The sequence below is a fragment of the Chiloscyllium plagiosum genome, chromosome 11 (genome assembly GCF_004010195.1).
Source record: "Chiloscyllium plagiosum isolate BGI_BamShark_2017 chromosome 11, ASM401019v2, whole genome shotgun sequence".
Taxonomy (NCBI): domain Eukaryota; kingdom Metazoa; phylum Chordata; class Chondrichthyes; order Orectolobiformes; family Hemiscylliidae; genus Chiloscyllium; species Chiloscyllium plagiosum.
The window spans coordinates 58,226,905-58,238,393 of record NC_057720.1 but is presented as its reverse complement, the minus strand read 5'-3'; the positions used below and the strand labels follow the sequence as shown (position 1 = coordinate 58,238,393).

The 11,489-nt window shown below is 42.7% G+C and overlaps 1 protein-coding gene across 4 annotated transcripts in view; it reads left to right on the top strand.

The window, feature by feature from the left end:
- LOC122554781 (ubiquitin-conjugating enzyme E2 U-like) overlaps positions 1-7,439 on the top strand; it is a 70,536-nt gene extending 63,097 nt beyond the window's left edge. For 2 of the 4 annotated variants that reach the window (XM_043700154.1, XM_043700153.1), the window contains exons 10-11: positions 2,180-2,298; positions 6,971-7,436. In XM_043700154.1, the coding sequence (XP_043556089.1) occupies positions 2,180-2,298; positions 6,971-7,122 (271 nt within the window). In that variant the 3' untranslated portion in view covers positions 7,123-7,436. Of the gene's footprint in view, positions 1-2,179; positions 2,299-6,970 lie in introns of all 4 variants that reach the window. The other 2 variants (XM_043700157.1, XM_043700156.1) reach the window with 2 other exon arrangements.
- The last annotated feature ends 4,050 nt before the right edge of the window (positions 7,440-11,489 follow it).

Here is an 11,489-nt window from a genome sequence, read left to right as displayed (position 1 = left end):
CTTTTTCACATAGAGGGTGGTACGTGTATGGAATGTGCTGCCAGAGGATGTGGTGGAGGCTGGTACAATTGCAACATTTAAGAGGCATTTGGATGGGTATATGAATAGGAAGGGTTTGGAGGGATATGGGCTGGGTGCTGGCAGGTGGGACTAGATTGGGTTGGGATATCTGGTCGGCATGGACAGGTTGGACCGAAGGGTCTGTTTTCATGCTGTACATCTCTATGACTCTATGACTCTGTGACTGAAGAGTAGTCAATGTTGTCCCTTTGTTTAAGAAGGAAAACAGAGATAATCCTGGCCAGTGAGCCTGACATCAGTGGTGAGGACGCTGTTGGAGAAGCTACTGAGAGGTAGGATTTATTCACATTTGTATCCGTTGCACCTGATGTGGTCTCCTCTACATCGAGGAGACAGGACACCTACTTGTGGATTGTTTTGGAGAACATCTCTGTACACCTGCACCCACCAACCCCACTGCCCCATGGCTGAACACTTCAACTCCCCCTCCCACTCCGTCAAGGACATGCAGGTCCTGGGCCTCTTCCATCGCCGTAAGTAATCTAATCTAATCTAATCTAATCTCTGTACACCTGCACCCACCAACCCCACTGCCCCATGGCTGAACACTTCAACCCCCCCTCCCACTCCGTCAAGGACATGCAGGCCCGGGGCCTCTTCCATCGCCAAGCCCTTACCACCCGATGCCTGGAGGAAGAACACCTCATATTCTGCCTTGGGACCCTGCAACCACACAGGATCAGTGTGGATTTCAACAGTTTCTTCATGTCCCCATCCCCCACATTATCCCAGTCTCAAGCATCCAACTCGGCACTGTCCTCCTGACCTGTCCATCACCTTTCCCATCTATCTGCTCCACCCTCCTCTCCGACCTATCACCTTCCCCCTCACCTTCATCTACCTATCGTATTCTCAGCTACCTTCCCCCAACCCCATTCCCCTCCCATTTATCTCTCAGTCCCCTGGCCCACAAGCCTCATTCTTGACGAAGGGCTGATGCCCGAAACGTCGATTTGCTCCTCGGATGCTGTCTCACCTGCTGTGCTTTTCCAGCACCGCACTCTCAACAAATTATACAAGAAATGGCAGAACCCTTAGGAGCACTGACATACAGAGAGATCTGGACATACAGGGCCATGAATCCCTGAAAGTGGGAACACAGGTGGCTAAAGTTGTCAAGAAGGCAGACAATGTGCTTGCCTTCATCAGTCGGGACATTGAATATAAAAATTGCCATGTTACAGCTGTATAAAACTTTAATTAGGCTACCTTTGGAATATCATGTGCAGTTCTGGCCACCGTACTTCCAGAAGGATGTGGATGCTTTGAAGAGGGTGTACAGAAGGTTTACTAGAATGTTGCCTGGTCTGGAGGGTTTCAGGTATGAGGAGAAGTTGGATAAACTCAGATTGTTTTCACTGGAACATCGGAGGCTGAGTGGCGACCTGACAGAAGTCTACAAAGTTATGAGAGCATAGATAGGTGGATGGTCGGTGGCTGAATCCCAGGGCGGAAAAGGGCACAAGAGGGCACAGGTTCAAGGTGAGAGGGGAAAGTTTAGGGCAGAAGTGCAGGAAAGATTTTCACAGCGAAGGTGGTGGGTGCGTGAATTACACTGCTAGTGGAGGAGGTAGAAGCAGGCACATTAGCAACGTTTAAGGTGCATCTTGATAGATACATGAGCAGAAGGCGAGCAGAGTTTGAATCCATGAATGGGCAATAAATAGCGGGTCTAAATAAGGACCAGGAATTGGTGCAGGCTTGCTGGGCTAAAGAACCTGTTCCTGTGCTCGTGAATTACACTGCTAGTGGAGGAGGATGAAGCAGGCACATTAGCAACGTTTAAGATGCATCTTGATAGATACATGAGCAGGAGGCGAACAGAGTTTGAATCCATGAATGGGCAATAAATAGCGGGTCTAAATAAGGACCAGGAATTGGTGCAGGCTTGCTGGGCTAAAGAACCTGTTCCTGTGCTATTTTATTCTTTGTTTGAGTCAGTTATTTTTACTTAGCACTGTCTAAAAATGAGAGAATATTTCCTCTGAAAATAAACTGCCACTTAGATGTCAGCAATTTAAAATCAAATTGTGCAATTTGATTTATGTTCTAACTGCGAGATAACATACTGTTTGCTTTTGTATCATGTTGTGCGCAGGTTCAATTATATAATGTATGGAGCGTTTAAGAAAGAAAGGAAAGCTCGAGTGACATTGGACGAGAAACTTGCACGAATCAACCGCATGAAGAATTGCTACATTATGGATAAACCCTTAGGTGATATTTTTAAAAAATACTATTTCATGGAACGTTGGCATAGCTGACAAGACCAGCATTTGTTGCCAACCCCTAACTGCCCCATAGAAGTTAAAAAAAGTAAAAAGTACTTGGATAGGCACTTGAAATGTCATAACTTTCAAGAGTATAGATTGAGTGTTGCAAAGTAGGACTAGTGTAGGAGTTATTGTCAGTGAAGGCTAATGGCATTTTCTGGACTATACAATTCTATAAATCTAAAGTGGTGGTCTGTCACTGGTTTGAACCACTACAATTAATCTCCTGTAAATTCCTCCTTGTCTTCTTTGGCTGTCCCTCAGGGTTGAGGGTGACTTGCTCGAAGTGGTTCGCCCCTGTGCAGATGCTTCTTCTGCAGGTTGTGTGTCTTAGAGGGGATGTTGCATTTGTTTAGGAAAGCTTTCAGGGAATCCTCAGCCGTCCTACTGATCACTGACCGTTGCAGAGCTCGGAGTAGAGCGTTTGTTTAGGGAGTCTTCTGTCAGGTATATAGACAATGTGGCCTACCTGTTGTAACTGATCGAGTATGACCAATGCCTCAATACTAGTGAAAGAATGCTCAGGTTGGTATACCTATCCTGCCAGTGGATTTGTAGAATTTTGTGAAGGCAGTAACTGGTGATAACTCTCCAGGGATTTGAGGACCATGGCTGTTCATGGTCAATGTTTCGGGTGCACACAGGAGAATGGGGACCATAGCTGCTCTGTTGACCATGAGCTTGCTGTTAGGTTTGAGGTATCGGATTTTGAATACTCTGTTCCTCAGGCATCTGAAGGCTGCACTGGCACATCAGAATTGATGTTGAATCTCTTTGTCACTGTCTGCTTGCACTAAGAGGAGGCTCCTGAGGTATGGCAAATGATTCACAATGTTCATGGGCTTGCCATAGATTTGATGGTCGGGGAGCAGTGTTATGTGGCAGGAGCATGCTGGTAGAGCATTTTGGATTTCCAGATGTTTAGTCTGAGTACCATTTTCTCATTCATTATGGTGAATGGAACAATGTTGGTTTGTAGCTCAGCCTCCAAGCTTGTGTCCCAACAGGTATCTTCTGTGTACTGGAGCTCGGGGAGAGAAGGTGGTCTTGGTTCTGGCCTGGAGACATTGAAAGGTGAACAGTTTGCCGCTCGCTCTGTAGGTTAGCTCCACTCCAGTGGGGAGCTTCATGGACACAGGATGGAGCATTACACCAAGGAAGAAGGCAGACGGTGTTTGTACGATGACACAGCCCTGCTTGACCCCAGTTTGCACTTTGGGTCTGAGTAGATCCATGGCTGAGAATCACAGCTTGCAAGTCAAGTGGAGAATGGTGATGAATTTCTGCAGGCAGTTGATTTTGAGGAAGATATACCACATTACTCATGTGAGTTTCGAAAAGCCATGTACAGAGATTGGTGCTAATGCCTGCCGTTTTCTTGGATTTGTCGTGCACTGAAAACCATGTCCCTTGTGCCTCTTGACAAGCAGAAATCATTTTGAAACTCATGGAGGAACTCTTTAGTCACTATGGGGAGTCAATTGAGGAAGATTCTCCTGATGACCTTTCCTGTGGCAGACAGTTGGCAAATCCCTCTGTAATTTCCCCTGTCAGACCTGTATCCTTTCTTAAGTTGATAACAATTACGGGCATCTCTGAGATCTCCTGGTATGCTGTCTTCTTTCCAGACAAGAGTGATGAAATTGTGGATTCGTGTCAAGACTGCTTCTTAGCCATATTTTCCAACCTCAGTGGCAATTCCATCTGTGCTGAATATGTTGTTGTTTCTCAGCTGTAAAATGGTTTTTCCAACCTCGTGGCAAGTTGGAGGTGTGCTGAAATGACGATGGGTCGTGTGTTGCTGGATGATCTTGAGAGCACTTACATCGAAGGCTGTGCCTAAGCCGAGGAGGTACTCAAAGTGCAGTCTCCAGTAGGTTCTGACTGCCTCTCAGTCTCGATGAGCGACTGACTGTTTTTGATTCTCAGTGGAGTAGCTACCTGTGTACTCAGACTGGAGACAATTTTGATTGCGCTGAAGAAGCTGCACACATAGTGGTGAGCTGCTAAGTCTTCTGCGCTCTTTCCACTCACCATCTAACCTTTGGATCATGGGTTCTTTGTTACATTTCAGCCTTCAGTTGCCTGTCACCTTGTTTCCTGTCACTCGGGTTTTGGTGGAGCTGCCAATTCAGGAATGCCTTGTTGTTGCGTTCTAGGAGATTCTGAATCTTTTGATCATTCTCATTGACCCAGTCTCAGTTCCCCATTGAAAGGCCGAGTTCACAAGTGCTGACTATGGTGTCTTTTAGTATGGACCAGCTGTTGTGGGCAGTCTGTGGCTTTGGCACATTGGTCATTACCAGGTTGTCTGTGAGGCACTGCTGGAGTAGTCTTTCTTCTCAGGGTCTTTGAGTCTAGAAACATTCAGCAGAATGTTTCTGCCTCTGCCAATTTGGGGCCAGGTTGATGGAGATGTGAGAGTGGATTAATCAGTGGTTGGTCCAGTGGTTGCCAGCTCACCATGGTGAGGATGATGCAGACATCTCTGTGGTCCCTCCATCAAATGCTAATGTAATCTGTTCCGTGCCTATGCTTGGAATGGGGTAATGCCCTCAGGTCTTGTCCTTGTCCCTCTGGGGGAGCAGCATGTTTGTTATGATGAGGTCATGTTCTTGACACTTGGTCAGGAGGTGGACTCCATTGGAGTTTGTTTCCCCTTCACCTTCCTTGCTTAACATATCTTTCCAAAGGTTTATATCCCTCTTGACTCTGGCATTGAAGTTGCTGAGGAGAATCAACTTGTTTCCTATGGGGATGCGGGACAGCAGTTCACAAAGGCTGGGGTAGAATGCCTCTTTCATCTCATCCGTTGCGACTAGGGTCCGGGTGTAAATATTGACAACTGTGATGCGCTGCTTCTGGGCCAGGCTCAGCTGTAGGGCCATGAGGTGCTCACTTAGGAGGATTCATTGGGATGTCCAACCAGTTATGGTGAAGCTGACCCTATTGAGGTGATATTCTTCTGATTTGCCTTTCCAGAGGAAGTGTAATCATCATTTTGTTCTTTGAGCTGCCCTTCTCCTGTTGGTTGTGTCTCACTCAGGGCAGCGAACTCAGTGTTATAGCACCAGAGTTCCTGGGCAATAATGGCACTGTGATACCGAAATCTGTCATTGTTGAATTCATTTGACTGGGGGTGGAGGAGGTGGTGAAATGTAGGCAGACTCCATTGAGGGCTGTGATTGAGAAATCAGGGTGTGGGGGTTCAAGCAGACGTTACATTTTCATTTTGGGCTGAAGATTATCTAACTGGAGGCTGATCCCCAAGCTGCTGTCAGGGTTTACCTGCCTATCTTGCAATGTGGCCTGGCCAACACTGTGCTCATAATACATCAGCGAAAGCAGGGAGAGTTCAGTTAGCCCAAAGACCAATGGGTTACTCAATACTCACCCATTAATGGATTAAAAGAAGTAGATTAACTGAGTCAGTGATGGGCATACCATCTTCTGCCAGTTCATCCAATTTTAACTGAATCCCATCCCTGCAGCTGTCACCCCATTCCAATGTGTGATTTAACATTCCAGCCGATATAAGATTCCAGAGATGTCTTGTAGAGAGTGCACATTCCTGGAGATCAGGTGAAGGTGAGGTGTTCTTCCATTGTAATAGATGTGACATTATACTATCACCATCCATCTTGAGAGCAGTGTTAATCAGGCAGGAAGGTCTGGACTACAGGCCCTATTGCCTTTTTCATTACTCCCCAACAACAAAAGGATATGCCTGGCAGTTTACCTGCCTGTGGGCTTTTGGGGCTAGATCTTTTTATTTGGGCACCTTTAGCAAGGACAGCCCCACCCTGGGAAGATCTTCTTACCCTCTAATACCATGAGATGAGCTTTATGTTTTTACACAATATACTTTGCTGATTCGTCAGTCATTTTTTAAAACATAGTAATGCTTCTTGAATTTTATGAAGAAAATTGGTCAGGTTTAACATAGTAAAGGGCTGGCCAACAATTTCCTAGTGTAGTGCTGATCAGACCAGAATCTGTCCCTCTTTTGATTCTCCATTCTTGTTGAATCAATTGCTATCAGTCAGAGGAGCAGCATGCAGCATGGATACCACAATTAAACTCAGTATTCCTATATCAGTGTTTATGTAGTGAGGATGAAATCAGATTTGATCCTGATGCTCTCCAGGCAGGCAACATTTCCTGGTTCAGTTCAGATATGAAGATCAGGAGAAAGTGAGGACTGCAGATGCTGGAGTTCAGAGTCAAGAGTGTGGTGCTGGAAAAACACAGCAGGTCAGGCAGCATCCAAGAAGCAGGCGAATCAACTTTTCGGGCATAAGCCCTTCATCAACCCCTCCTGATGAAGGGCTTATGCCTGAAACGTCGATTCTCCTACTCCTCAGATGCTGCCTGACCTGCTGTGCTTTTCCAGATATGAAGATCAGCCTGACTCACTGGCTCATATATAGCATTGCCCAGTGACAGCTGGACCTTTCCAGAAAGGAGGGAAGAATTGTTTTTTAAAAATTTTCAAAATTTGTGCACACTTTCAAAGATAATAAATGTGAAATCTGTTCACTGTCAGATTAATCAACTGTGGATGTTGATATATTTCATATTAACATTATTACATCATGTTATTTGCTTTACTTTAGAAGCTTCAACTTCAGTAACCCAGGATCTGCCAACAGGAACCAAGCCAGTGCAATCCAACAGCAATACAAAAGATGAGGAAATGTGGGACAAGGAAGTAGACAGTTTAGTTGGCTGGACAGCTCAGCTCAATTTAGATGAGTTGGAAGGGTGATTAAGGAAAAGCATGTCAATATTCAACTCTTTCATGGCCTGCAAGCCTGTCACTAAATTAATTTGGAAGATTTGATGTTCCCTTCAATACTGCAAAAACTAGTTGTTCCTAAAATAATATTCAAAGGTCTCTATCCTGAAACATATCTTTATTATTTCCAGACTGTGAAATAAATGTTATTGATGTGATTAAAAACTTTGAAGGAAACGGTTCTTGGATTGCAACTTTGGTTTCTACTTTTTTTTTCATTGATGATGACACCTCCCATCTAATATTGCTCAAAGGAACTCTAGATCTCACAATACCCGTTAAAATTGATGACATGAGAGGGACTTGGATTCCATACTTTCTCAATCTTCACTTTCTCCAGTGAAATTATTTCAGTTCACATCTTCTGTGCCTCAATTTGTAGAGTTAATATCTAAATGAATCATAAAGAACATAAAGACAAAATACTGGAATGCTGGAATATTATTTATAATTACTGTATTTATTACAAAGTCCAGAAGGTACAATTTCTGTGCCCAGATATTTACCATAGAGATTTCTTTTGCCTGCCATCTTAAATTTCAGACATTTAATCTTGTATCTTGGCTTCTTGTTCTTGAAACCTCAACTGCTGGAAACAATGTATTTCTGTCGATCTGTCCACTCCTTTCACCATAAATGTGAAAATTTATTCATACTCACTTTTCAATCTGGATTATACTTAATTAAGCCATCTATTTTTGAATCCAGTGAAGGTGATCTAGCAAGGAAAATGAAGCAGGGACATTCTCTCAAGCTGTCAGAAAATGGTTACCAACGTTTTCCTCCACTGCATTCAGTTGTTTTGGGATACCAAACCTCAGGGATGATCTGTTAGTTTAGAAGTGCACATCACAGATTCACCAGCATGATATTAAAACGTGAAAGATTATTTCATTAATTCAGGTTGTTTAAATTTGGGTGATATTCCCTCGAATAATGAGAGCTAACTAACCTCATCGTAGTGTTTCATCAAAGGGATTCAGTAGAGTAGGTACAAAGAAACTGGTTCTTCTGGAGGAGATTCCAAACCAAGAGGACGTATCTTATAATTAGATGCAGACAATTTAGGTGTGAAAGCAGGACGTATGTTCTGACACAAGTGGAAGTCTCAATCTCTTGCCTCAAAAAGGCTTTTGAAGCTGAATCAATTATGATTTTTAGAAATAAGTTTTTTTTTATTAGGAGTATTAAGGGATGTAGAACAAGTATGAGTAAATGGAACCGAGCTCTGATTGAATTGAATGGAACCAATGAAACCGAACATGCCCACCTTTTCATGGTTAATCAGCTTAATGCTACCAATGCAGCTGATATTGCCTTTTTACAATAACATCAATATTCAGCATCACTCTTTCTCTCTCTTTGTAGATGCCACCTAACCTACTAAGTACTTCCAGCCACTTCAATTTATATTTCAGATTTCCAATACGTGCAATATTTTGCTTTTGACTTGCCAAAATAAATTTACAGTAATCTACAATATGTTGTTGCAAGAACCACCAAGGGAAAAATAATGCAGGAAAATGTAAGTTAATGTGGAGAAACCAAAAGCATGTCATCAGGATCCTCCGTCTACCTGTCATTCCTGGAGCTGGGTTTTAATAAACTCAACATATTTTGAAATCTGTTATGCACCTGTTAGGAAACACATGCCTATTTTCAGTGCTCTCAGAACACAAAACACTAACCTCAAATCACACACTCTTTACTTTCTATGATGTCAATTAACTTTCTGGAAACCTAAACCTTTGTTAAGGAACAGAAGTTTTTATTTTAACTTTCATTTTCAGTAGTGCATAAACAATCACTGAGATGCATGGCTCAAAATGACTTTTCCACTGTCATAAGGTCAGAAATGGGTATGTTTGTTAATGATTGCACAATGTTCAATAGCAATTGTGACTCTTCAGATACTGAAGCAGTCTGTGTCCAAATGCAGGTTTGGGCTGACAAATGACAAATAACATTCATGCCACGCAAATGCCAGGATATTGCCATTTACATCAAGAGAATCTAAGCATAACCCTTTCACTTTCAAAAGCATCACTATTGCTGAATCGTTCATAATCAATATCCTGGGGTTACCATTGACCAGAAACAGAACTGGACTACGCATATAAGTATATTAGCTACAAGAACATATTAGAGGTTGGGAATACTGCAGCAGGTAACTCAGCTCGTGATTCCCCAAAGCCTGTCCACTATCACAAATCAGGAGTGTGATAGAATACTCAAAGTTTGTGAGAAGATCTGTAGCTCGGGTGCTCATTGTTGTGGTTCTGTTCGCCGAGCTGGGAATTTGTGTTGCAGATGTTTCGTCCCCTGTCTAGGTGACATCCTCAGTGCTTGGGAGCCTCCTGTGAAGTGCCTCTGTGTTATTTCCTCCGGCATTTATAGTGGTAGAATACTCTTCATTTACCTGAATGAGTGCAACTCCAACAACACTTGAACCTTAACACCTTCCAGGCCAATGCAGTTCACTTGATTGGCACCACATCCACAAACATTCACTCTCTCCACCACCAATGCTCATTACCATCCAAGTTTATCATTGATAAAATGCACTGCACAAATTCACCAAGGCTCCTTGGACAGGACTTTCCAAACCCATGCCATCTACCATCTAGAAGGGCAGCAGGTATAGGGGAACTACATCCACCTCAAGAGCTGCATTGCCTACTCCTGCTCTGATTTCTTGTATTCTGATAATACCACTGTAGCATTTGTCAAAGCTACCACTTGCATGTCAGACTCATTTTACCTGTGACACTAATATTCCTTTATCATGCCAACTCAATACAGGGTATTTTACTGGTGGAGCCCTGAAGAGTTAGGATGTCAATTGTTTCAGTCCTTTTGGAGCCTTGGCAGGATTTCCTTTTATTGGGTATGTCCTTTATATGCCTATGGGCCTGATATTCACACTTGTGCAGTGGGAATGTAGTTCGAATTAATGAAATTTGCTGTAGGATTGTGTTATTATGAAGAATCTGTTATATCCTTGAAATTGAACTATTTGATGGATCAGACAAGAGAGGGTTTCATTTTAAGTGTAAATGTAATCATATTGGTGAGGTGGGGGGGGGGGGGGAGCGGGGTGGGGGGGAGCGGTTGCCTTATGGTAATAATGTGGACCTGTAATCTAACAGGTCATTGCATTCATGAGAGATGCAGAACAGACTTGAAGTGAAAGAGTAACTAACAAAATACTAATCAACTACTTGATTAAAACCATCCTCAGAATACAAAGTAGCAGTGCTGAATAATAATTAGAGGCATTAACTCACAGAGCATGATATCTAATTACTTTATTGAGAGTGACTGGGGATGGTGCAAGAAACTTTCATCAGTCTAGAGAGGACTAAAGTTCTGTCATAGCCTAGAGCATGCTGCGTCTGCTATAACACTGTCACTTGGCTTTCTGACAGGTTTTATGAATTCTGTAATGATATCAACTTGTTGATGGATATAGATGCATTTCAAAATAAAACTCCAGGCAGTCAGATAAGTGGGAAATAGTTCTTTTGGTGTGTTAGGTATTCCAGATATGTAGGTACAAAATTGAATAAATAATGGGCAATAAATTTGTTGTGACAGTCCTCTTGTAATCCAAATATTTTGTATTTGATATAAAAAAGAAAGACTTGCATTATTACAAAAATGTCTGTTACATGAATTAGTACAAGGTAGTTGAAATCCAGTAAGTGTGGTCACTGTTGTTGTGTTGCATCATAAGAACATATGAATTTGGACCAAAAGTAGGGCACATGGTCCTCGAGTGTGCTCTATCATGCAATAACATCACAGCTGATCATTTACTACACATTCTTGTCACCTCTAATAACCTTCCACCTTCTTCATTCTCAAGAGTCTATCTACTTTATCTCTGCCTTAAAAATATTTAAACCTTTTACTCCATTGCCTTATGAGAATAAGAGTTCCAAAGACTCTCAACTCTGTGAGAAAGAAAGTTCTCATAATCTCGGTCTTAAATGAACAACCCTTTTTTTTAAAACAGTGACCCTTATTTCTCGATTTTCCCACAACAGAAAAGATCTTCCATATCTACCCTGTCAAGATCCCTCAAGATTTTATATGTTTCTATCAAGTTAACTCTTACACTTCTGAATTCCAACAGATACAAGCCTAGCCTGTTATAAAACAATCACCTATTGTTTAACTTGACACACTACCAGAAGAGCAGAAATGGGTGCTGGAGATTAGAGTCAAGATTAGAGTGGTACTGGAAAAGCACAGCAGGTCAGGCAGCATCTGAGGAGCAGGAAAACCAATGTTTCGGGCAAAAGCCCTCCTCCCACCTTACCCCAGTTCCAACC